This window comes from Kogia breviceps, chromosome 13, assembly GCF_026419965.1.
Source record: "Kogia breviceps isolate mKogBre1 chromosome 13, mKogBre1 haplotype 1, whole genome shotgun sequence".
Classification (NCBI taxonomy): domain Eukaryota; kingdom Metazoa; phylum Chordata; class Mammalia; order Artiodactyla; family Physeteridae; genus Kogia; species Kogia breviceps.
Window position 1 is genome coordinate 37,560,096 of NC_081322.1, and position 25,504 is coordinate 37,585,599.

The 25,504-nt window shown below is 44.3% G+C and overlaps 1 protein-coding gene across 1 annotated transcript in view; it reads right to left on the reverse strand.

The window, feature by feature from the left end:
* PREP (prolyl endopeptidase) overlaps nucleotides 1–17,701 on the reverse strand; it is a 142,967-nt gene extending 125,266 nt beyond the window's left edge. The window contains exons 1-2 of the mRNA XM_059083658.2: nucleotides 17,586–17,701; nucleotides 12,353–12,427 (exon numbers count right to left, since the gene is read on the reverse strand). Of these exons, the coding sequence (XP_058939641.1) occupies nucleotides 12,353–12,427; nucleotides 17,586–17,630 (120 nt within the window). The 5' untranslated portion in view covers nucleotides 17,631–17,701. The remainder of the gene's footprint in view (nucleotides 1–12,352; nucleotides 12,428–17,585) is intronic.
* Between the last annotated feature and the right edge of the window lie 7,803 nt (nucleotides 17,702–25,504).

The following is a 25,504-nucleotide window of genomic DNA, read 5'->3' on the forward strand; positions in this document are numbered from 1 at the left end:
GAATCTAAAAAAAAAAAAAAAGGTTCCGAAGAACCTAGGGGCAGGACAGGAAGAAAGACGCAGAGAATGGATTTGAGGACACGGGAGGGGGAAGTGTAAGCTGGGACGAAGTGAGAGAGTAGCATGGACATATATACACTACCAAATGTAAAATAGACAGCTAGTGGGAAGCAGCCACATAGCACAGGGAGATCAGCTCGGTGCTTTGTGAGCACCTAGAGGGGTGGGATAGGGAGGGTGGGAGGGAGACGCAAGAGGGAGGAGATATGGGGATATATGTATATGTAGAGCTGATTCACTTTGTTATACAGCAGAAACTAACACACTATTGTAAAGCAACTATACTCCAATGAGATGTTTAAAAAAAGAATTAAAGTTCTTAGAATGTGGTAAAAACATTTCGAGTTGACATCTGTTTCTTTTTGGTACCTTTAGGAAGCCCCACTGATAGACTGGGGGTGGAGTGGCTGAGGTGTGACCTCTGCTAGCCATCAGAGTACCCCTCCCCAAGATCCAGGGATTGACCCAGAGCCAGGCAGGACATCCATGCAGGATGAGGCTCGACGCTGATCTAGGGGCTTGTTTCATGACTCCCACACACATCGGGGCAGCTGTAGACCTGATCTAGTCTACAGTACGAATTCAGGAGTTTACCTGGAATAGGCTCGGGGGCTGGTGTTGGTGCCTGGGTGTGCCATATGCTGAAGGACAGTGCCCACACTGTGATTGACGAGGTACATCTGGCCCAGGGGAGGTGCTCTGTACCCAAATAAAAAGGCTGGGCCTGTAAAATGAGTTGCAACTTCAGGAAGTTTGGGGTTTATCCTCTCTCTCGATCAGATTTTATCATTTCTGGGTGCCGGCAGCTTACACTAAATGTCATAGATAACGTTAGTGATACCTCTGTCTATGTTCTAAGTATGCTAACTCCTTTCTACGTTCTTCACATAAGTAAACCCTGTTCATTTTCATAAGCAGAGTCTTTCACCAATTCTTCTCTACATGTAACAGTCAATAAAGTAGCTATGAATCCAGGCTAAGTAACCAGAATCCTTTTTCAGGGACTGAAGTGAACACTGGAAGGAGAAGTTATCTTATGAGATTTGGGGGTTGTCAGGACTGTGTAAAACCTGAAAGGGCAAGGCCCATCTTTCCCTACCATGTGGGAGAGGCTGCTAGAAAACAAAACAATCAGAGAAAAGCAGATGACCTAAGAGACAAAGAGAGACAGGTTTCCAGAAATATCATGTGCAGTCTGGCTCAGGCTGTGCCTAAAGGCATGTACTGATCTTCAATTATGTGAGCCACTCAGCTCCTTTTTTTTTTAATATGAGCTATAGTGAGCTGGCTTTCAAGTGCTGCTCGTCAAGAGTCCTGACTGATACAGCTCTTCTAGGAGCCGCTCAGCTGGCCAAGCATGGGCAGGCTAGAAGAGGAGGAATCCACCGGAAGCTTGCCCAAGGACTGGATAGGGAAGCCTGGAAAAGGTGATCCACCAATGAGAAAGAGAGAAATTTAACTAAACATTCAAATCAAATGTTTTAAAGTAACAAAGCGAAATAAAAAGAAATTAATGAGCTAGAAAATTAAAGAGTACAACTTGTAAGTCCTAGAACCATTTCTTTCTAAAAAGACAAACAGCAACCAAAAAACTCCCATGCATTCAACCAAAGTGCTGGCTAAACTAATCAAAAAGGGGAGAGAAGCTACAGATGCTGGAAATTTGAAATAATAAAGAAAAAGAGACAGGGACTTCCCTGGTGGCATAGTGGTTAAGAATCCACCTGTCAGTTCAGGGGACACAGGTTTGAGCCCTGGTCTGGGAAAATCCCACATGCGGTGGAGCAACTAAGCCCGTGAGCCACAACTGCTGAGCCTGCCCTCTAGAGCCTGCGAGCCACAACTACTGAGCCCATGTGCCACAACTACTGAAGCCTGCGTGCCTAGAGCCCGTGCTCCACAACAAGAGAAGCCACTACAATGAGAAGCCTGCGCACCACGACAAAGGGTACCCCCCTCACCACAACTAGAGAAAGCCCGCACGCATCAATAAAGACCCGGCACAGCCAAACAGACCCCAAAAAACAAAAAGAGACACAAACAAGGAGAGTAAAGTCATTATAAGAACTATTTCACATAATCCCCTGCTAGTAAATTTTAAAATCTCAATGACACGGACAATTTTCTAGGAAATACAAATGACTAAAATTGATCCAAAAAGAAAGGAGATCTAAACAGAGCCCAAGAAATAATTGCAATAAAAGAATCTGTCCCAAATAGCTCTAAAGATGAGGTCTTTTAAATTATCAAGCAGACAGTTCCTGTGCTATTTAAACTATTTAATAATAAATGCAATGGCAAGCATTTATTAAGCACTTACTTTTGTCAACCACTCTGCTCTACGGTTCAAAAACATTATCACTTAATTTTCCCTACAACCATACACAGTCGTTTTCTCCAGATTATAAATTAGAAAATTGAAGCTTAGGGGCTTCCCTGGTGGCACAGTGGTTAGGAGTCCGCCTGCCAATGCAGGGGACGTGGGTTCTAGCCTTGGTCCGGGAAGATCCCACATGCCACGGAGCAACTAAGCCTGTGTGCCACAACTACTGAGCCTGCGCTCTAGAGCCCGAGAACCAAAACTACTGAAGCCCGTGCGACTAGAGCCCACGCTCCACAACAGGAGAGGCCACCGCAATGAGAAGCTCGCGCACCGCAACCAAGAGTAGCCCCCGCTGGATGCAATTAGAGAAAGCCCGCGTGCAGCAACGAAGACCCAACGCAGCCAAAAATAAATTTTTTAAAAAATTTTTTAAAAAAATGAAGCTTTGAGAGGTTAATAAGCATGACCAATGTCACAACTCTGATAAAATTGTGGAGTTAAGATTCAAACCTGTCTCTCTACCGCTAAAGCTGTTCACTAAATGAATAGACACTATTGCTTTCCCATGAATAAACAAGTTCCAAGATCTCGAAGGGGTCTCATCAGCTGCTGGGGAGAACAGGGTAGAAAAAAAAAATTCTGGAAGAAGGGAGACAAGTTAGGAAGCTAATGAATGCCTAGCTCAGTGGCAATGCATGCCTGAACCAGGCAGTGCCAGCAGGGATAAAAACAAGAAGGGTATGAGATTTTACACAGGCAGAAATGGAGCTCCAGAAAATGGTGTGCATGATTAAATAGAGAGCTGATCCAAATGGCTAGAGTGCCATGCAATGTTATACAGGAGAGACCCAGAAGTCTTTATTGTGACACATGCCTTGATTTCCCCCAATGAGAAAAATTAGAATCACAAACACTGTCCCTCTAATTTACAAAGATGCTATGAACAAGTGAGGCACCTATGAGAACCTTAACTCCTTGAAAGTGCCCTATATAAATCAAAGGTGTTACTATTGTTCTCTAATCATGTCTAAGCATTCTCTAGGGCAGTTTTCCCAAGCTTTCTGGATCTTAAGAATTACCTGGTGAGGTGCTTGGGAAATAGATTTCTACACAAATCAGATGCTACAGAAGTAGAGCTTGGGCATGTCTATTTTTAACAAATACCCAGGTGATTTTTATGATTGAATGCTTTCCCCCTGGACATGGCAGCATGGGCTGGTGAATGGATTCCAGATACCTAAGAGAAAAGAAAGAGGCTCAGAAAAGTCAGTTATCTTTGTTCTTTCGTTGTTAGTTCTTTAATAACTGTTTTCCCAAAGATACCATGTCTGATATCAGCATTTCTCATAGAGGACATGTAGATTATTGGAATCAACGCTGAGGAGCTGTCTATGGGGAAAATATTAATGTTACATGTACACAAGCACCTTAAGAATTTCATCAATGGTTTGGGGTCTGCTTTTCTAAAATGGAGCTTTCCCTGGTGGTGAATAAATGGGACAAGACTCCCAGCTTCTACTCAAGATGTGGCTCAGCCTCCTTTCGGGACTGACCTCTAGCAGCTCCAAGGGTTAAGTGGTTCACCCAGCTCCAATCTCTGGTCTCCTAGGCTGATGTGTGGGTCCACGCCGGCATGGGCCACATCTGTCTTGCTCATGACAACGCATCCTTCTCTTCACCCCCCATTTAACCTAATGCTTGGTGCAGTGGGCACACCGGTAAACCCAGGACAGGGGAAGAAGGGGAGGGCATGAGCACATATGGAGAAGGAAGGGGAATGAAACCAGTGGACCTATGGCATTAGGGGCAGCCAGCATCCATTCTCCTCCCCAGGGCTCTACCCTGCTTAGTGAGATACTAACTTCACATAGCTGTCCTGCCACTGCAGAAGCCAAAGAGGGTTGCTAAGGCTTTTACCAAATCTTTTTTCATTGCCACAGTACAGCCAAGGAGTGAGCACACATCTGGAGCTTGGCCAATCAAAACTCCCTCTCCTGGGATGCAGTCACTTGAACAAGTGACAGAGGGCCAAATCACTGTAATCACTGATGCCATCAGCAGTGCTGGGTGAAAAGTGGAAATTCCCACCACGGAGTCCCACAACTGTCTGGTTCCTGCCTGCTCCAAGCCTGGCCCTCAGTGCATCCCAGGAGCTGGCCTCATATCCTTGCTATGAATTCCTTATTTGCCTAACGTGGCCAGAATTCATTTCTACTGCTTGACTCAAAAACCTCATTACAGAAAGCAAGAGAAAGAAGATAGAAAAAGAGAAAGCACTGCTTAGAAAAGAGGATGGCCCAGAACCAGCAAATTCTATCATACTTTTGAAAATTACCCCATGCACAGATCAAAAGGATGTTGTTCCCTAAATACATATTTCAACTGTGGATTTATCAGAAGTATGTTCGCGAACGTACGTAAGGCTGATAAACATTTCTGTAGGAGGTGGTGAGACCTTTAGGACTTGAGATGCCTTGCAGATTGAGATGATACGTGGTAACAGATTTACCTAGAGCATTTCCTGTTTCCACTAGAAGAGGAACAACACAGTAGTAATTCTCAATCCAGGTCCTTACATGAAACATTAATGAATGGATGGCAGGGCGTTTCACAGGCCAGCTTTGCCAGTGGGTTCAGAAAACACCAATTAAAAGAGGCACTACCAAACAGCTTTAAGGTAATGTTTGGCCTAGTTCAGTCATCGTCCCTTAGAACAACTAAGCCACGCTTAGATGCCACAGTTCCGTTGGCGGAGGTGTGGGGAATTCAATGCTTAGAATTTAAGTATCTTTTCCCAAAAAACTAGAATTCAAAAGGAAAATCTTGCTTCATTTTGTGGATGAAAATAAAAAGACAGAGGCGTCTTTAAAGTTCAACATTCTGAGTAAGCAAATAAGAGGACTAGAATCTGAAGGTCTATGTCTCAATACATTGAAGCAGCAGTGCCCAGGATGTATCATCTTTGTACAGAGCTCTGCTGTGTGGAGAAAACGAATTTTTACATGCATTTTCTCAGTTGGGTGTCATTAAAACCTTGGAGCTAGATGAATTGAGTGTGACTATATTCATTTTACAGCTGAAGAAAAGGAATCCCAGGTAAGGTAGCTGGCTGTGCTCAAAGGCCAAGAAAATGAAAGACCAAGGGCTATGACTTCTATTCCCATCTGGCGAATATTCTGTCTCTCCACCCTGCCTCCCAACAGAGGTGACATTCGAAACGCCTGGAAACTTACGGGATGAAGGAACTACTTAAAAAGAGGATATTCACAGTTTGTCCTAAAGTCTTCAAAAGAACACCATAAACCAAAACCAAAATCTAAAGTCTCTTATGCTGTTAATTATATCCAGTATTCCTCAGTTCCCAATCAGCTTCCTCTGCTGTCTGTTGGCTTAGAGACATTGAACTGGCCCTTCATGTTAGTGGAAGTCCTGGGAGCAAGCTTCCACGGTTGCGTCTGCGGCCTGACAGCCTGAGGGGGAAATGCAAGTGGACAAAAGGATCCTGGCTCACGCAGCTCCCCACCAGTTCTTGCCCACGCTGGCTCTGCCCCACTTTAGGAAAGCACACCGCCCAGGGAGATCTAGGCCAGACTGATACCAGCACAGAGCAGCAACTCCTCACGCTACCTGCTTTTAGGGTTAACCTCAAAGAACAAAAACAAAAGCAAGCAAGCAAAGAAAAAACCCCACCTATTAGGATAGGCAGAAAGGATCCCAGGCAAAGGTGTTGACTGCCCTCAACTTTGTTCTCCACCGACCTCTGTGACATTAAAATACCTACACAGAAGTCCTAGGCTATTTAAATACCCTAGAGATGATCAGAACTCCTTTGAGATTTAAACCTTTCTTGCCAAGGAAGGGAACAGTGCGGGCAGAAAGGTGACGTTTCCAGCTTCTTTACCTGTAAGACTGAGGGGACTGTTCTGCTCATTACCTTCACAGCCCCTTCTCAGCAGGTGTAATGGGTGAGCCCTAACTACTCAGCCAAATGGGGTATGGGGAAAAAGACCTACGTTCTGTGTTCCTTTGATCCTCTCTGAAACAAATGGTAATGTCATTTTTTAGAAAGACTGAACATAAAAACATTTTTTTTTCTTTCGCTGGTTCCTATTAAGAGTTCTTCTCTCACCATCCACAAGGGATGGAGCTGTTGTTACTGTCATTTTGCCTGAGGCAGCTCTCAGAGAGGGAAAAATAAATTAGTCATTTGATATCTGCAGCTGGTATTCTACATTTGCTTACCTCCTGTACCAAAGCCCCAGGACAGAGCTCCTGTGGAAGCCAGACTTGACAACTAGTTACAATGACCGCAGCTATCCCATGAGAGGTGTAAATTCTTCCTTTCTGTAGCTCCCCTTCACTAACTCAGTAACAAGTTCTGGAATATTCAACCCAGAGGCTGAAGCCACAGTAAAATGGAGTAAAATGGGGAGACTCTTCAAAAGGCTACAAAGGGGCTTCCCTGGTGGCGCAGTGGTTGAGAATTCGCCTGCCGATGCAGGAGACACGGGTTCGTGCCCTGGTCCGGGAAGATCCCACATGCCGCGGAGCGGCTGGGCCTGTGAGCCATGGCCACTGAGCCTGCGCGTCCGGAGCCTGTGCTCCGCAACGGGAGAGGCCACAACAGTGAGAGGCCCGCGTACTGCAAAAAAAAAAAAAAAAAAAAAAAAAAAAAAAAAAAGGCTACAAAGGACATTGCTTCTATCTGGACTTTAGGGCTGCAAAACCAAGCAGCAGATGCAGAGAATTTCTATCAGGAAGGGGAGCGGATGGTGCCACGTGGACCGACTGCACCACGATGGACGGGGAGGCCAGGGGAAAGAAATACACGTTCGGTACTCTCACAGGGACCCGACAGCAAGACGGCTGCTTCCGTAAACTGCAAGGGACTGAGAGGCAATGCAAAGCTGAGGGGGCCACAGCAGTCCCCTTGCTGGTGACAGAAAAGTCTCTACTATTCCCCAGCACGTGTGTTCCGTCTGCACAGTGAAGAACACAGGACCAGGGTAAGGTCACTGGATTTGGCAACTGGGCTGCAGCTGATCACGAAGAGAATGGCTTATATTGATGGGAGACAGGACAAAGGAAGACGGGGGTATCGGCTACGCGGAAGGGCATGCAGAGTGGCTGATCGACAGGAAAAGAGGAGATGGCCCGTGATAGTATCTGAAATGAGATCTGAACAGGGCACACCCAAAGGGGCCAGGACACCAACTGAGAGGAAGAAAGAGGCTGCAAAGAGCTAAGGCCGAGTGTGGGGTTTGGGGGGGCTGGGGGTTCGCTGGTTTGCGTGCCACAGGAAACTTAGGAAGTTAAAGATTAGGAAGTGAATCACATGCACCTTACTGTCAGTGGGTGGGGGATGGGTGTCTTGCTATTAGTAGTCTGGAGGCTCAAGTTACCTCGGTGTCAAAATATCGGGGTGCATCAAGGCTGCTACACACTTCCTTCCATGACCTGCAAAGGACAAGCTGGCAGAGCCTGCTGAATGGGAAGTATGGACTGACCACCTGTTGGGACCTGCCTATCTGTCTTCAAATCCTTTTCAATGACTGCGAACCTCCCTCTCTGCCATCTCACACGGAAAACTTCCAAGGTTACCCTGGTGTCCCACTTACCCCAGTGAGATTTCACTATGGTTCAGACACCTCAAGAGTATATCACACTTACGAGATGTCTAAAGGGCTTTTAACCCAGAGCCTTCCCTTTATCTTATTATTGTTTAGGCTGTATTTCCACACAGATGCTCCTAGAATTACAAACATACTTTATAAAGTTGTAATCACTGGGGGAACTACAATCTTGCATCCTTCTCCCACTTCATATTCTACCATAAGCACTTTTTCACTTAGTAAGCAATCTTTACAGCCCAACATTTTAATAGAGGCATGCACTATTTCATTAAGCAGATCCACCAGATCTGACTTATTAAACACTAAACTATTGGAAATGGCGATCTCCAATTTTTCGCTGTTAAAAATAATGCCCCAAACTGGCCCTTTTCTAGATCTCCCTATTTCTGAAGTGACACTATTACTCTCCCCAGTAGGCCTGAAAACTCTTCTTCCTTAAGTATTTGCTTTTTGCTATCAGATGGGTTGATTTCCCATCATTGCTATTGATTTTACATTTATTTGGTACATACTCACTTCACTGAACTCATTCATTCTAAAAAGTTTTCAGTTGTTTCCCTGAGGTTTTCTAGACACATAATCATAGAATCTATAATTAATGATAATTTTATTTTCACCTGTACAAATTTCAGTTCATGTTTTATTGTACTGGTCAAAGCTTTGCAAACATACAAAAATAGTAGTGACAGAGATATTCCAGCCTAGTGCTTAGGTTGTTTTGAATATTTATCTTATTAAAGTTATTTCTATTTTTAGCTTTGGATTTTCTTTAATTCTTAAAATATTAACTAGGTTAATTATATAATATAGGTTTACTTAACCTATGAATATAATAATATTAAATTGTTCTTGAATTCCTGTGACAAATTCTGCTTTTTTTTTTTAACCTGCTAACATTACTTATAGTCTTTACATCTATATTCACGAGAAAGGTTGGTCCATATCTTCAATGTCCAAAATGGCAGCCACTAGTCTGAGTTGATATGTGCTATAAGTATAAAATATACACTGGATATTGAAAACCTAGTTTTAAAAAAAAAGAATGTAAAATATCTTAATAGTACTTTATATTCATTACATGTTGAGATGTTAATATTTTGAGTATACTAGATTAAATTATTACAATCAATTTCATCTGTTTCTTTTTACTTACTGTGGCTACTAGAAAACTTTGAATTATCTACGTGGCTTACATTATATAATCTATTGGGCAGTGCTGGAACACTGTTTCCTCTTTACAAAGGTTGAATTAACCTCAAAGAAACAACTGAGTTGTGTAGGACCTTCTACAAACTGGAACATTTGCTATAAAATAGGGTTACGTGGGCCTTCACAGCTTGAAAGAATTCACCCAGATTCAAGTCCCCACCACCACTGTCTTTGAGAATTTTCTAAGTTACAAGTCTGCTCTGAGATTCTTTTATAAAGGATAAAGCCTCAAATGCCAGGAACTCTCAGAGTTGGATAACCCATATTTAATACTAGATTAAATCAAAGACTTACCGATAGCATTTCCGATCTTAGTATAAATGAGCTATCAATGTTCCTCACTTCCGGGCTGTTTTTTTATTGAAAATGTAACAAGCAGTCTTTCTTTGTTTTAGAGGTTACGTGAAGATTTTCCTCTTTACACCAAGGTATGGCTAATACACCTGTGTGTACATGCCTCTAACTGTGAGTAGAAAATGTTCCTGCTGTTCTTCTGTTAGAAAAACACACTCTGTCTTTTCAGTCTGAGACCGAAATTTCACTCATCAGATCTCAGATGACAACTAGCTCGCGTCAATAACGAGGTTGTTTAGGGGGGACTGGGAAAGGTGTGTATGGAGGATGCAGGGGGAAGGCACGAGCTGCACAGCCCTCTGACACCTGAGGTACACCGTCTGAACAGGTTAGTGTGGGGGCGGGGGAAGCCGAGGGTACCTGCAGGAGGACATACAGAGTCCCGCAGCAAGCACAGACATGAATATATTCCTATAGCTTGCATTTCCAAAGCTATTACACCCAGAGTCTTTGATCTTTTATCATTTCTTTAACGTGAGGCTGATAACCATCTGGACTGCCTGGGTTCCACTCTTACTAGCTACGTGAACTTGGACACGTTACTTAATCATTCTAACTCAATTTCTTCATCTTTGAAATGGGAAAAATAGAAAGGCCTATGTCAGAGTTTGAGAACTGAATGGGATAGGGCATGCAAAGCTACCAGCGAAGTGCCCTGCATATAGTAAACATCCAATACATGTATAGCATGAAAATAACAGTGCATACATCAGTGTCATTAGCGTCTATCCAGTGTTGACTGCAAGATCACCAATTAGCAAAGTTTCATCACTAGTAAGTGGCTTGCCAACCACAGGACCAGCCATCATCAATTAAGGAACAGCAAAGTATGCGCCCATTGACACGTAAACAAAAACTGGGTCGTTCCAACATAGCTGCATCACTCAATCACCAACAAAGGCTGAAGGAATCCAGGTTGTACCCAATACCTCAAAGTAATCGTCATAGAGACAGTCCTTGGGGACAGTTTTCCAGAGATGCACAGGAAGTTCATCTCCTTCCCTCCATTACAGGCTATGCAGCTGCCTGTGACTCTCCATTCCCAGGCTCAATCCCTGTCTCAGCTCAGCCCAAAGCTGGACGGCCAAGGTCATCTGTGGCAGAGTGGAGGCCAGGAGGCAGCCCACACCTGCTCCCTGCTCCTCCTAGCCTCACCTGCGGAGCTAGAGCCTTTGCCTGCTCCTCAAGTGAACCATTTGTTTCTCACTTGGGGATGGCTACCCATCAACCTCTATAACCCACTGCTTCACCAAAGGAAAATGAAAACCCAAATACCAATCATTCTCACCCATGAGACCTCTGTCTTTCTTGAAGGGAATCAGGAAAGGGTGAGAATGAGGGAGTATAGATAGAAGTAAAAACCATTAGAAAATCTCAAAATGGTGGTGTGCTTACTTCAAGGGAAAGGATAGGGAAGAAGTTTTAAGAGTTTCTGCAGTGGGCAGAGGAGGAGAAAAATGCTAGCCAGGCAGAAAGGAAAGCAGGCAGGCCAGTGCTTCGGAAATGAAGAAGAAAGAGTTGATTCCTGCCTCTACTTTCTCCTCTTCCATGTATCATCGTGCCTGGCTAAGCCCTTCCCTCCACTCCGTTCCTGGGGAAGCTTTTCCCTAAGGACATGAAGATGGTGGAGTCTGCAACCCCACTGACCAGGGAGTGTGAAAGGGTTGGGGATGGGGGATGGGCAAGGAGAGAATCCCCATTCCACTAGCCAGGTCCACACATCAGAAGGGAATGCCTTCCTGGAAAATCTGAATTGCCTTGGAAATCTGAGTTCAGTTCTCCAGAGAACACTGGTATATACGGTGGCAAGGGACCATAAGATATAAGAGCTGCTAAGACATAGGCTTTTAGAAGCTGGCCTAGAAAACTACTCAGCATGCATTAACATTTTTTTTAAATGGGAAATGTACTCTGGGATTCTAAAGAAGCTCAAATAAACTTCTGGAATGCTGAGCACATTAAAAATTGTATACATATTTTTACATACGAAGTTAGCATGGCTATAAATAAAAGAGTCGAGGAACTCGGAGTGGACTGGAGAAACACTATTCCCTCAACCAGGCAAACTTAACCACAGAGTATATGTAAATAATGAATCTCAAATGACAAGTCTTGGGCACTCCAAGGAGGAAAAAATATCCATGGGACATGGCACTTAGAGGTAAGCTTCGTTAATGAAATGAGACTTCAGCTCAAAATACTATGTTTCTCCAAAAGAATAGGAAAGCCTCATATTTTTAGACAGAGTAGAAAATTCTCCCCCCACCCCCTTATAAAATATAAGAAGATGCTCAGAATTTACTTATAATTTTATTGTTGTTGCATTAAAATCAATAAGTAATCTATATGACCAGCATTCAGTTTTCAGGACCTGGTACTTCTTAAATATACACGATTTTCTTTCCTTTGGAGAAAATGTATTAGGCAATTTTTTCCTTCACACGATTTTTCTGTAGGTTTTCATTTTCCTTTGGTAAAATTCTGTTTTCCTTCTTTCAAATATTTTCATTTCAAATAGTTGGCTCCTTAGTGTCCCTATAAACCATAAACATTATTCAAAACAGTTACGTGATCGTCTATGGGACTAAAAATGCTTTCACCTCTTTCCCATGAATCGTTTCACAGAAAGTGGTAGTACCAACATGTCTATTCACCCTCTCACTGCAGACAACACAGGATGATACCAGAAGGGGAATGCCACGGTTACTGATGTCTAGGGTTTGGTCTGAGCTACGAAGGCCGCCTTATCTTTAATCATAAAACCCTAATTTACCTTTGTCTGCTCGCTGTCTGGGTCTTCAAGCCAAGCGTAAGGGTCACAAATTTTATGCCCATGATAATCCTGTACCTGCAAAAGACAAAATATGGTATTAGATATAACTCGTGTCTAATCCCAATTAAGTTACTACTTTCCGAATGTGGTAGAGAGATAGGAAAGGGGCAGTCAGTCAGAAACAGCCCAATTGGCTCACTGGCAACGTGTCTGCCCAAATTACCACATGAACCAAAGCTGGCAGGTTCTCAAAGGTGTCAAGCCACCCTTCATGAAAAGAACGTTTTAGCTGGAGAGGGAAGAAAGATGAAAGGTCAGAATAGGAACCGCTCCATCTGTACAACACAAAACAAAGGCCTGCCGCTGTGCTAAAGAAACTTGAAAACGTGTTGTCGGTAGCAAAGCACAGAATTACACAATGCAGTGGGGATGCCGGAAGGGCACGCTTGGGAGGGAGCCACCACACACGAGTGCATTGCCCTGTTCTTGCTAAGCTGACTGATGATTAGAAAATCTCCCTACAATGTACAATATGATCCGTTGTGCCTTTAAGCCTGAACTGCCAAAAAGCAAGTTAACTAATGTGCAACGATGCTAAGTGACGTCAGCTGAGAACGCTGACTTACATGCCATAAAAGAACGTTTCTAAAACTGAAGCTTTTCTTCCGTTTAGTGCATTGTTATGAAATGCTTTCTGTCACTGTGTAGAAAAGGAGGCAAAAAGGCATCACGCGTCGGGACTACCCTGATATTTGATGAATAAAACTGCCGAGTGCAAGAAGGGCCTGACTGAGGGGACACTTTCAGGAGCACTCACAGGAGCTGATCTTCAGAACCCCACGGGAGCTTCCGAAAAACCAAATTCCTGGGCCGGCCTTCAGAGACTCACCGAGACCAGAAGAACAGCAGGGAGTCGCCACTCCCCAGGTGATGATGCCTAAAGAAACTATCCACAGGTAAATGTCGCTACAGAACCTCTCCATTTCACACCCACGTGATTAATCTAATCAAATGAAACCACATGGACAACGTCTCTCCAGTCAAGTCTCTCTCAACAACTCAATAACATTCCGGCTAAGGCTTCTTATAGGAGGTTGTCCAGAAGACTACCAGTGCCTCCAATGAGCTTTGCATCTGTCTTCTTGTTTTGTTCCATAATACCAAAATGTAAGGGCTATTTCGGAAGGAAAGAGAACACTCTCCTGGAAAAGGAAAACCTGCTGTTTCTACTGCTGGTCAAAGTTTCAGCGTGGCTGCTGGCCAACTGAGAAGAATCTCCCCCAAGCCTCAAACCTCAGGCTTTCTGCAAGGGGTCAGCATCTGTCCTCATCTGGTGCCAGAGGAGAGCACCTGGGGAAATGCACACCTGGAAGAACACGCAGTTCAGGTGAAACACAGGAACTGTTCTCAGCAAACAATGACTGACAAGTGCAACTGACAAAATCAGATGAAAGCCTTCCTGACGAGTCTTCCTAAAATTACCAATTTTCAATCCTTACCAAAAGCCTCTCTAATTTTTAGCTGATTATCGTCACTGAAGAAAAGCTTTCTGTCTTTTCTTCTCATCTGCAAGTGTCTTACATTTTACACACCTTGGAATGGTTACAAAATATGCTTATAGTAACAACCATCTTTTCTCTGTCAATGAGGAATCAAAAAAAATTTAAGTTGTGAAAGATCTTCCAACCCAGTATTTTTAGGAGCGATGTCAGGCACACGATGGCAACACGCCCAGGGCCAAACCGAGTTCAGAATCAGCGCTGTGACTCCAAACAATCTGCCAACAGCTTTTCCCCAAATATTCCTTGGAGGACACAGACCGGACACTTTAAAAATGTCCCTCGCCTAGGATGCTACTAAAACTCAGACATATCCAGAGACTTAACTTTTCATAAAGAAGGGGAAAAGATTAACTGCAAGTCTTCTTAGTTCTATGGCTACGTGAAGGTGTTGCCAAGTGCTAGACCCAAAGCAATGAACATTTGCTGAATATCCTTATTGTTGTGCCTGATGCTTTAAAGCAACCCTGTAAGAGAGCTGATGATATTCCTATTTTCCAGACTGCAGAATGCAATTCACAGAGACTGGAAGGCCACAGATTTACTGTGAGCTAAACACTGCGCCATAGCCACCTTATCTGATTTGGTCCTCACTGGGAGGTTATTACCAACTCATTTTTCCAGATGAGGAAACTGAAGCTGGAGAGAATTAAAGCAATTGACAAGGGTCAGATTGTTACTAAGTGGGAGGGAGGACTGTGACCCACCTTGAGCCGACCTCAAAGCCTGTGGACTCAACCTTTGGCTAATGAAGCAGGCCAGTTCTGAACTGGCAGGTGCACAGCTGGACCTTGACTCAGAACCCAGTGTATCCTACACGGGACTGCCTCCTGAAATGGTGTTTACCTCTGAGCAAACAGCCCCATCGCCATCTAAAGCAGACTGAAGTTAGTTATCAAGCAGACATTTTTAACCAGGACAAGAAACTGATTCTCTCCAGGAGAATCCCAGGAGCCAAGTGCCCTCCCCCGATCCGGCCCGCTCCCTACATTTTTTTTTTTTTTTTTAACAAGACGATACCCTACAAATGGGGTGATCTCATAGCTACAACCCCTGAACTCAAGTTGTGCAGTATCTGATTCTCCCATCTGATTTAAGTTTGCAAACCATGCCTTATTTTCCCGAGAGGCTTTAAAAATAGAGTCCTGATAAGACACTGTTACTGTTCAATATTTCACTTGTATTGTTCAACAGCTCACCTGCTGCCTTCAGGACGAAGTGCAGACTTGTACACACAGCACACACAGCCCATCAAACCTGGCCCCATTTTCTTTTTTTTCCCTTTCCAGCCCCCTTCCAAGCTCATCCACCCACAGATATTCTGGTCACAATGGCCTTCCTGCCATCCTAAAACAAATGCAATTCCATGACTGTACAGCCCTACATAATGATGACTTTAAGTCACACGCCAGGAATGTCCTTTCTACCTTAACCAACTGGCCGACTTCCAGGCTCAATTCACATACTGTCTCTTCCTACTGATGGAAATTAATCTCATCCTCCTCTGTGTTCTCCACTCACCCTAACATTCTTCTAACTGCTGTAGAAGGCCCAAATTCCCTGAGGGCAATGCTCTTCAGGGACGGGCAACGGCATTACAGTGGAATGGCACGGTTTCCAAAACTCTGCTCACTAAGGCAGAAATCCACCACAAAGGGTTGCATGCTCCAACCCCACAGTTCAGCAGGAGACTGCGCAGTATGTAGCTGGAAGATGCTCAAGGGAGAGAGACAGAGAGCTACAGCAATCTCTAGCACCTGCTGCAGAGAAACGAACCCATCCTAGAAATCAAGGCTACAATTAGAACAAATGCATAAGTCAAGCCTGGGGTTAGTAATCAGGACTCTGTCACAGGAAAAAGATACTCCATGCAGGCTATCAGGGCTGGGAGAAATACACTGGGATCCACAGAGCAGGGTCCAGGCTGGACCAGAACCACATTTCCCTGGCCTTGAGGTTGATCATGAGTTCTCTGATGAAGAGGAACTGGAGAGTATTAAAATCCATGGTATACTCTTTCAAGTTAATTGTTCATAAGCTTTCTGATGTCTTCAAAAAATCCTCACTTAACCCTTTCAAGAACTGTAAAACACAGATAAGTGAACTGTAGGATTTTGGTAACCCGAAAAGGGAAAAACTAAGCAAGAAGCAACCCCGCCTTTAAAAATAAAACAAATCTAAAACAGCACTTATCAAACCACATAATAGTTCTTTATAATTTTATCTCTCCTGAAAACTCAAAGATCCTCAAGAACCAAACTGAGATATTCATGTCTTCCCATTACTAAAGTCCGTTACACTGCAGGGCTGGACCATCATGTGAATGAATGAATGATGATATTCTTACGACAGCAGCAAGTGAGCTCTGTGATTAGCCAAGCCGGCCCTAATAGTTCATATATGGGAGAGAAGGCCTGTTAACAGGTAAGGGATCTGCCAAAGCGCATCCAGCGAGTGAGTGACAAAACCAGAACTAGCGCTCAGGTCTTCTTACTTGGTCTCTCCTCTTTTCCATTCCAGCTGGATCACTTTACTCCCAGACACAAAGGAAACAACTCTCTGAACCACAGGGATAGAGCTTCTTGGGCTGTCAGAGTAAATTTAATAAGCAAGCAGCTGAACAGGCTGAGAAAACATGGTTACCAGATGACCACAGGTCAAAGAAACCATGGATGCATCAGTGCCACTTGGAAGTCTTAATTTAAAACAATATGTCCTTTACTCTAAAGCCCCAGTACCCTTTACCCCCAAATGAGACTGCTTTAAAGTACAGCCTTTCTGGCATAAATCGGGTCAAAAGCAAATAGAAAAAACCTAGAACTGTATCGTACAAAAATCTTTTTAATTTGGATTCCATTTTAAGTAATCTGAAGAATTTGGCTATTCCTACCAGAATCATGCCCACAACATTTGGATTTACTCCAGTTCTCAAGATGCCAAACTAATTTTTACACACACAGAAAGTGCTTGCCCAGAATTCCACCCTGGGGACCTCAACAGTGACCCTGAGGTCATCTACAGCTGAGGGAAACGGTGGCTAACCCCTGCACTAGGCAAAACTTCAATCTTTAAAAGGCCATCCTCTCCCCTTCTAAGACCTCGTCTCGCCCCCACCAACTCCTGTTCTAGTTTAGGAACACTCGGATCAACACTGCCACAGCTCGGGGCCCTGCTCCACCTTCCCCAGGACTCTACCTCGGCCCTGCATCCCCAGCGCCCGTCGCCCAGCGCTCGGCCAAGGGCAGGGGAAGCGCTCGATGCACGTTTTAAAATCGAATGAATGAACTTCAACTCTTAAGTATTTTTAACTTGTGAGTTGAAAAAGTTTGCTTTTGTTTTATAATTGGACATCACCTACACGTATACACACTTTTTCCTACCACCATATTTAAGCCAGAACCTCCTCCAGTCAAAACGCAGGGACACGTTCTGTCTTCCCATTCCCTTAAGATGCCCATTCCCACCTGGGCGTCTGCCCTTGACCCCCCGCTGATCTTAGGAAGCGGCCCAGCGGCGGCTGACCACCGACTCCGCCGCCAGCAGGCGGAGGGTGACTGCCATCAGGGCCCCCACGGCTAGGGAGGAGCCCGGCGCCCCCCGCCCGGCCTTGCAAACAAAGGCCGAGGGGGAGGGGAGGGCAGGAGGGGAGGGCCGGGGGCGGAGGGGGTACTCACAGCAGTCTCATCGCGGTACACGTCGGGGTACTGGAAGGACAGCATGGCCGGGGGCGCGGGGGCGGCGCGGGCTCTGGAGCGGTCGCGAGAAGGCCGGGCGGGCCGCGGGGCGAGGCGGGGGCGCGGGCCGGGCGGCGGCGGCGGCGGCGGCAGCGGCGGCGGCGGGCAGCTCTCGGCCGGGACTCACGACCGGACCTGCAGCGCGGCGGCGAGAACGTGCGGGAAGCAGGAAGGAGCTGTCGGCGAGGCCGGCAGCCCCTCCCCGGCGGGCGGGCCCAGCGGCTGCGGCGGCGACAAGAGGAAGGGGGCGGCGCCGTGCGTGAGCCAGGCCGGGCGCACAGCTCCCTCTGCAGGATCGCTGGCCGCGCCCGCGCCGCCCGGGCCCAAGGACTACTGTGCCCGGCGCGCGGCGCACCCACGCCGGGACCACCGCCCCGGGCATCCCCGCCACACCCAGCATGCCACGGAACCGGCCACACGCCCGACACGCCGGCCCCGGCCACCGCGCCGGGCACACGTGCGGTCACGCCGGCGGGGCCACCACGCCTCCTGCCCCCTCCCGCCCTCCCCGAAGTCCCCCCACTGGCCGCTGCGCCATTGCCGCGCTCGCAGAGCCTCCCTCGAGCAGAATGAACTGCAGGGTTTGCGTATTCGATTCCCCCATCTTCCTGTTCCCGGACTGGGTAGGGGAGGCGAGGAGAGACCGGGCCTCTCGCCAGCCTTGAGAGCGAAGGGCCTGAGGTGACCTAATTTACACTGCCTGTGACCCTGGACTTGGGAGGGAAGGAATAATGGATCACGAGGACCATAAAGGAAACACACCTCTTTTCTCAACCCCCCTGGTGGGCGCTGTGTGGTTGGGCGGCTGGATTATTTAGGTGCGATGAGATGTGAGTAGGACAATGGATGGGCCCTTGAGATTTATCAGCTGAGAGGGGACCAAGGTGGGATGACTGGAAATCACCTACTGTCTTTTGTTAATCCTGCCGGTTCCTTTATCGGCATCTCCTTTCTGCCAGTGTGTTTTTTATTGAGCATCTTTTATGGGGGGGTGCGGGGAGGTATTAGATGCTTGACCTCAAACCCATGAATTTTTTTTTTTTTTTTTTTTTTTTGCTGTACGCGGGCCTCTCACTGTTGTGGCCTCTCCCGTTGCGAAGCACAGGCTCCGGACACGCAGGCTCAGCGGCCATGGCTCACAGGCCTAGCCACCCCGCGGCATGTGGGATCTTCCCGGACCGGGGCACGAACCCGTGTCCCCTGCATCGGCAGGCGGACTCTCAACCACTGCGCCACCAGGGAAGCCCTGAAATTTTAATAGTTATAATTATTCATCCTCAGGCTAGTGATAATGTATTCTGGCCTTGCTTTCCGGATCATCAGGAAGAAGCTTTATAGCCCCAGTTATCAGAGCTATGGTGTGTGCCTGTGTTTTGTACTCCTGGCTTCTTAAAAGTCCTGGGAGGAGGGCATGGGTGTGACCAGAAAGTCCTTCACGTCCTGAATTCCAGGTGGGCACAGTAACTATTGTAAACTTGTGTCTTCTGTTTTATTTTTATTACCATCCCAATTCCGTGCCTCACCCACAGTTCAGCGTTTCTGTTAGTGGTGGGATGTTTGATAGTCATGTTTTGCATCTGTTTCCAGACCCATCCTCCTTGGGCAACCTGAGAGTCCTCAGTTCTGGGGGAGCTCACACTATTGATGCCAACTTTGTACAAACAAACACAGAGGCTCGGCACTCTGCAGCCCAGCCACCACCTCCTGCCTTGCCTGCCTGTCACCTGGCCCAGGGGCTGCCAGGCATTACCTTATGCTTCTGCCACTTGTGGTTTTTTAAGGGCAACCTAGGAACACCTGTCCCAGCAGATTCCCTAACAACAACAACGACAATAGTTAATGCTTATTAACTGCTTGTTATATGCCAGGAAATTACCTTATTTAAACTTTATGAGATAAGAACTAATAATATCCCAATTTTGCAGTTGAGGAAAATGGGCTGTCTTTAGCCCAGGACTTCACAAATAATGGGGAAAAAAAAAGATTCAAGATTCCAAGATTGCTCTGATGCCAGCACTCATTCTTAACCACTCTGATGGTCTCCCTCTTCACAAATAAGTAGCATTCTGTGGTCTAACGCACACCTGTTAATAGGTGAAACTTCCCTAGGACTTCATTTTATCAGGACCTGAGGTAGAAATTACAGGAATTGTGGTACCCAAAGGACAAATCACAACTCAAGTAACATCCTCTGTTTCCCTCCAGGCAGTTATCCTGGTGCCCAGCTCCTCTGGTGCCTGAAAGCCAAAGGTTTGTACGTGGCCCAGGCAGTGCAGTGAGCTGCCAGCAATAGATAGTCTGCACCTGCAGTGAGGTGGCAAGGAGAGGAAGGCTGGATAGACCTATCCCCCTCCTGCTGGCCTGGCTGATCGTACACTACCTACATTTGCCATATACTTGATATGTGTTGTCTGCTTTGATGAGGAAAAGGAATCTCAGTAGCTTTATAGGAAATTGTCCGATGTCATCACACAGCTAAGACACAGCCAAGATTCAAATTCAAATCCGTCACTTGACTGCAAAGTCCCTGCTCTACCTTGACCATGGAAAATGGAGAGAAGGGAAGTATTGGGGCCATCTCAGAAATGGAAGTGCTACCTCCAGAATAAACCTCAGAGTGCCGTTCGACATCCATCACTGCACACCATTTGCAGGGGAATTACAGAATTCACACTGTGACATCTCATGCTCTAACCTAGAACAACTCATTCCCACAGCACAAGGCCTTTCGGGGATGGGGACCAGCAGAGATACAGAAAGACGTCCAGGGAAGCCGGCAGCCCCTTCTCTAGTGCCTGACCTCAAACTTTGCACCACACTCAGTTAACCAGAGTCACCCTCCTAAGGAGGCAGGCTTGTGATCATTTACTGCTGCTTGGCTATCTCAACCCCACTCCAAATTCTTGTCAAAGTATTCCTCCCCACCAACCAGAGTTGATTTCTGGTAAATGCACAAGGATGTTTAGTCAATGGGGTAAGTGTAGACTGAAATCCACCTCACCCTCCACTTGCCACTCTGCGTACACGGCCTGCATTTACCTGGAGGAAGGGCTGTCTTTATCGACTCATAAAGGTCTGCCAGCAAGGGGCTGAATCTGCCCCGGGGGTAGCCTATTTCTCTGATTCATACCAAGAGTGCTGTCTTGTTAGCTAGCACCCCTTAAAGCCTGATACCTCGTGTGCTTGCCCTGATGAGCCATCCTTTAATTTGTCTTCTGGTTTCCAGGTAACTAGCTAATTACCCTGACTGGTGGAGTGCAGTCATTTACGACTGCTTTCCCCAAAGATTTATATTACGTTTTCCAGTGTGACTCAATGGAAGTTCGTGTATATTCCTATATGCAAAGCATCATGCAGCGTGAAATAGCACCTGGAATAAGAATGAGGTTCTCTTCTTGGCCCTGCTGCTAACTGTTTCACTGGCTTTGAATGAGTCCTTACATCATCACTGTTTTTAATCTACAACAGGAGAGAATTGGATCAGGTGGTTTCAAAGAATTCTAAGATTCTTTAGTTCTAATTAAGAACTCAAATGAAGATGTAGGAGCCTCACAACTAACTCAGTAATTAAGAATGAAGTTGCCCTGGGGGAGTGCTGGCCATACCTTGTGGACAGATGAAGGTAACTGTCTATCTACTGAAAGGGCTTTCTCTGTAGTTTTCTTCTGTTTTCAAACCATCCACAACTGCAGATTTGGCTCAGAGGCCATTGCTGGGCCTGCGGTTCTTACTATATTCATAGCTCTGATCTTTTTAGGAACTGTAGCTGTTCCCTTCTTATAGTCTTCTCTCAAGATAGCCATGTGGTTAAAAGGTTATGTGAGGTGTCTGGAATTACAGCTGTGAAGTCTCCACTCCCTCCTCTCCTTCTCAACTTAATGCCTAACTGAATTAAATACCAGAATGACAAGAGAGGGCTGAATTAAATCCAGATAAAATTGGGCAGAGAACGTGGATCAGGAATGAATCTGGAGTATTTTTCCACTTCAGCTTATGAAACTTATTTATACCATTTCTAATGAGGTTCCCAAGTTAGGTGTGTTTCCAAATCAGGAGAGAGAAATCTGTTTTCCTGTTCTGTTATTAGGAGAAAAATCAGGTGTGGCCCCTACATGTAAAATGAACTTGTTTCATTTAAGCAAAGAAAGATGATCTATTCATTTGTTCTAAATTTAGAACTTAATACCTTTCAGCAAATACAACATGCAATACAAAAATGTGTCTGTTCAAAATTCTTGGCTATAAAAGTAGAGATAGGAGATTAGGAAAGAACAGAGAGGAAAAGAAAATGAGATAGACAAAGCAAGATGGAGAGACAGCATCCCAGATATGATATGAAGGTAAAAATAAGCACAAAAAGATAATATGGAGACACAATAAACACAGGACAACACATGCAGAAAACCAGAGCTGGACACACAGAGAGAGAGCCTTCCACAGAACAACACCTCATTATATGACATTTAGAATATTAATGTTATAAATTTTAAGTTCTGTTGGAGCTTTTACAACTCTGGGTAGTAATGATGGACCTGTTGGTGTTTTTCCTCATTAATCGACACTAAGTAGTGTATCTAACCTGTGCACTAGAGGTTCTCCATCCTGTTCAGTACCTCTGAGTCTCTCTGGGCTTACTGAGTAGCAACCAGACTGTTTTTCCATATACTACTGCTTCTCTCATGCAGTTCTTACAGGTATCATCTTGAATTAGCTAATTCTGAAGAATTAAATCTACATTCAAGTTCACTGTGCTGGTCTTCTTTGACATTTATAGTTTAACCATTTCAGTGTATGTCGCAGCATAGTATTATGGCCTCTAATATATAATTAGCACTGGGAAACATTGGTCTTCAACCCATTACTCTCTGCACCTCTGGAGATTCAGGGTCCTATAAAACTGGAAGAGTTTGGAGCCCAGCTGGTTTAGAGGTTGCCTCATTCCCTAGGGCAATCTAAGTTCTCGAAGCCCTGTCTTGCTGATAGCTCATGTTCCATTAAAAGGTAGCTGACAAGATTTCCTGACTGTATACTGGCTTACCATTTCCCTCCTTATTTGTGGGGGAACGGGGAAAGAAAATCTCTTTATTGTCTTTATAAAAGTACTACATGGAGACTTCTAGTTTGGGCGATAGGGTACATTAGATAGTTCCTGCTAAAGAAAGGATTGTTAATGCATCTCCAGGCTCCCAGGGACACCTTGCTCACTCCAAACAGACTGGCCATTAAAAAAAAATATGAGCAAAAACAGGAGAGTGTGAGGCAATAGAGTCACCAGGATAAAGAATTCCAAGGGGCATCATTTGCACTACATTCTATGTATACGTTACTCTCTGGAATTGTGCAATTTAGTTTCCATGTACAGACTCCAGAAAGATTGCCCTCAAACAAATAACTATCTGAGTTGTCTGTTAAAAGGGGTCATCTTTGAAGGAAAGCATCCTAACGTAGGCCCAGAGGTTTTCTACTCAATAACTCAACCACGATTTAACTCACAATCACAGATCATGCAAGGAAACGATATTGGCTTTAGTCTGTTAGCATTCAGCAACATTTTGACATTCCTTTGAAATCCTTTGCATTGCTAGAGGCTGTGAACCTGAAAACTGCATTTACTACATGCCCTCGTCAGGTGGTTTCTGGCTAGGTTCTATCAATGGAAGAAAACAGAGATGAGAAGGGGTAGGTGGAGAGACACCACTTTTCTCTTTTCTCTTAGGTGCTGGTAATGGCAGGTGACTGATAGAAAAATGGAATAGGCTAGAATAGGTGACTGCAGGTTGCTGGAGCTGCAGCTTAGTTGCATCTGTGGTAAGGAACCTTCAGCGCCTAAGGGGTCAGCAGCAAATTCGTTAATATCAAAGGCACTGTGGACTCCCAGGCTCTTGCAGCATCCGTGGGAGTGCAGTGCAGGCTGTGGCTTCCTGTGGAGAAGTGGCAGTAACCAGTGTTGGTGCGGTTGGTGTAGCACCACGGGGTCTTCATGACACCACTTCACCCTTTGCTCCCCCAACCTTAGAAGAAAGAGTGGCTTGTGACAGTTATTAATCTCCAGGTAACATCACCTTTCCTTTTTCAATTCTCCAGCCCTATCCTACTTGTATAACAAATTACTTGTATTAAATTCCCCACTGGAATTATCTAGCATGATTATTTTTTTTCTATCTAGACATTTTTTAAACCATAAATAAGAGTAAGAACAAGTAACAAGCAACATGTTTAGACTCTCTGAGGGTTTTAGGTATTGGAGAGATCAAATACATAATATAGAATGCCAAGATATGAAATGTTTCAAGAAAAAAATGTCATCCCCTGAATAGTAAGTTGTAAGAAAGTATTAAAATGACCAACTGGATTTGGAAAAAACAAAATATAGCTTTTAGAAATGAAAAATAAGCTGGTGACATAAAAAAGTCATGGATAGATTAAATATCAAATTAGAAGGTTAATTAGTGAACTGAAAGGTAGCTCTGAGGAAATGACACTAAATGAAATACAGAGAGACAGAGATGGAAAATATGAAAGAAAAGGACAAGTATTAAATATGATAGAAAGTAGAAAAACCATTTGATCATCTCTATATGTTAAGAGAACAAATTCCATACTCATTCATGAATAAAATCTCAAGGAAAAGTAGGAATAGAAGAGAATGGCCTTAACCTGATTTAGATAACTATGAAAAACAAAAAGATCAAAAAACCTAACACCTAAAACCAAAATCATTTAAAATATGGAAACACTAGAAGTATTCCATGTATAATCTCAAAAGAAGAATAAGCATGCTGCAATACCCACTTCTACTCTACATTGCACTGAAGGATTAGAAAAGAGAAAATAAAGCTGTCATTATCTTTATACGGTATAATTGTTTACTTAGAGAACAAAAATACTGCCAAAAAATTATTTAAAATAAGAGAGTGGCTCACTGTGGCTGGATATATGATCAATGTGCTAACGTCAACTGTGTTTCTAGGTACATGAACAAACAAATAGAAAAATTAATTTTAGAAAGACCCACTTAGCAACAGAAAGTATAAAGGAGCCGGGAATAAATCTGAAAAAAGATATGCAAGATCAGACCATAGAGAAACAGAATACCTTCTTAAAAGACATGAAAGAAAACCTAAATAAATGGAGAAATAGCCCATGTTCATGGCTTGCTATATTTAATATTGAAAAGATGTCAATTGTCCACAAGTTGATTTGTAGATACAATGCAACCATAGTTAAAATCTCAATACTTCTACTTTTTTTTTTTTTTGGTGGAACTTGACAAGCTGATTCTATAATTTATACAGAAGAGTAAAAGTGTAAGAACTGTCAAAACACTTTTGAGGAAGGAAGGGAAGCTTTTCCTATCAAGAATTAATATAAAGCTACAGTAATTGAGATAGGATGCTATATGAACAGGGATAGAAAAATGGAATAGGCTAGAATAGCCACAAACAATCGCACAAATACAGGAAACTTTGATATGTGACCCTGGTGCTATTGTATATTGAATGGAGGAACCACAGATGATCCTTGAACAACATGGGTGTGAACTACACTAGTCCACTTATATGTGAATATTTTTCAATAAATATATTGGAAAATTTTTTGGAGATTTGTGCTAATTTAAAAAAACAGATGAACCAAGTAGCCTAAAAATATCAAAAAAATTAAGAAAAAGTATGTCATGAATGCATAAAATATATGTAGATAGTGGTCTATCCTTACATAGGCATAAGGTAAGTAATATTTAATATAACATTAATAATGTGTTAGCTTTCTTACTGTTTTATAACTTTGCTTTCAAAGAATCACGTTACTGTAGAGTATACCTCTCTCATAGTTGGACAAACTGCATATCAGTCTATCAT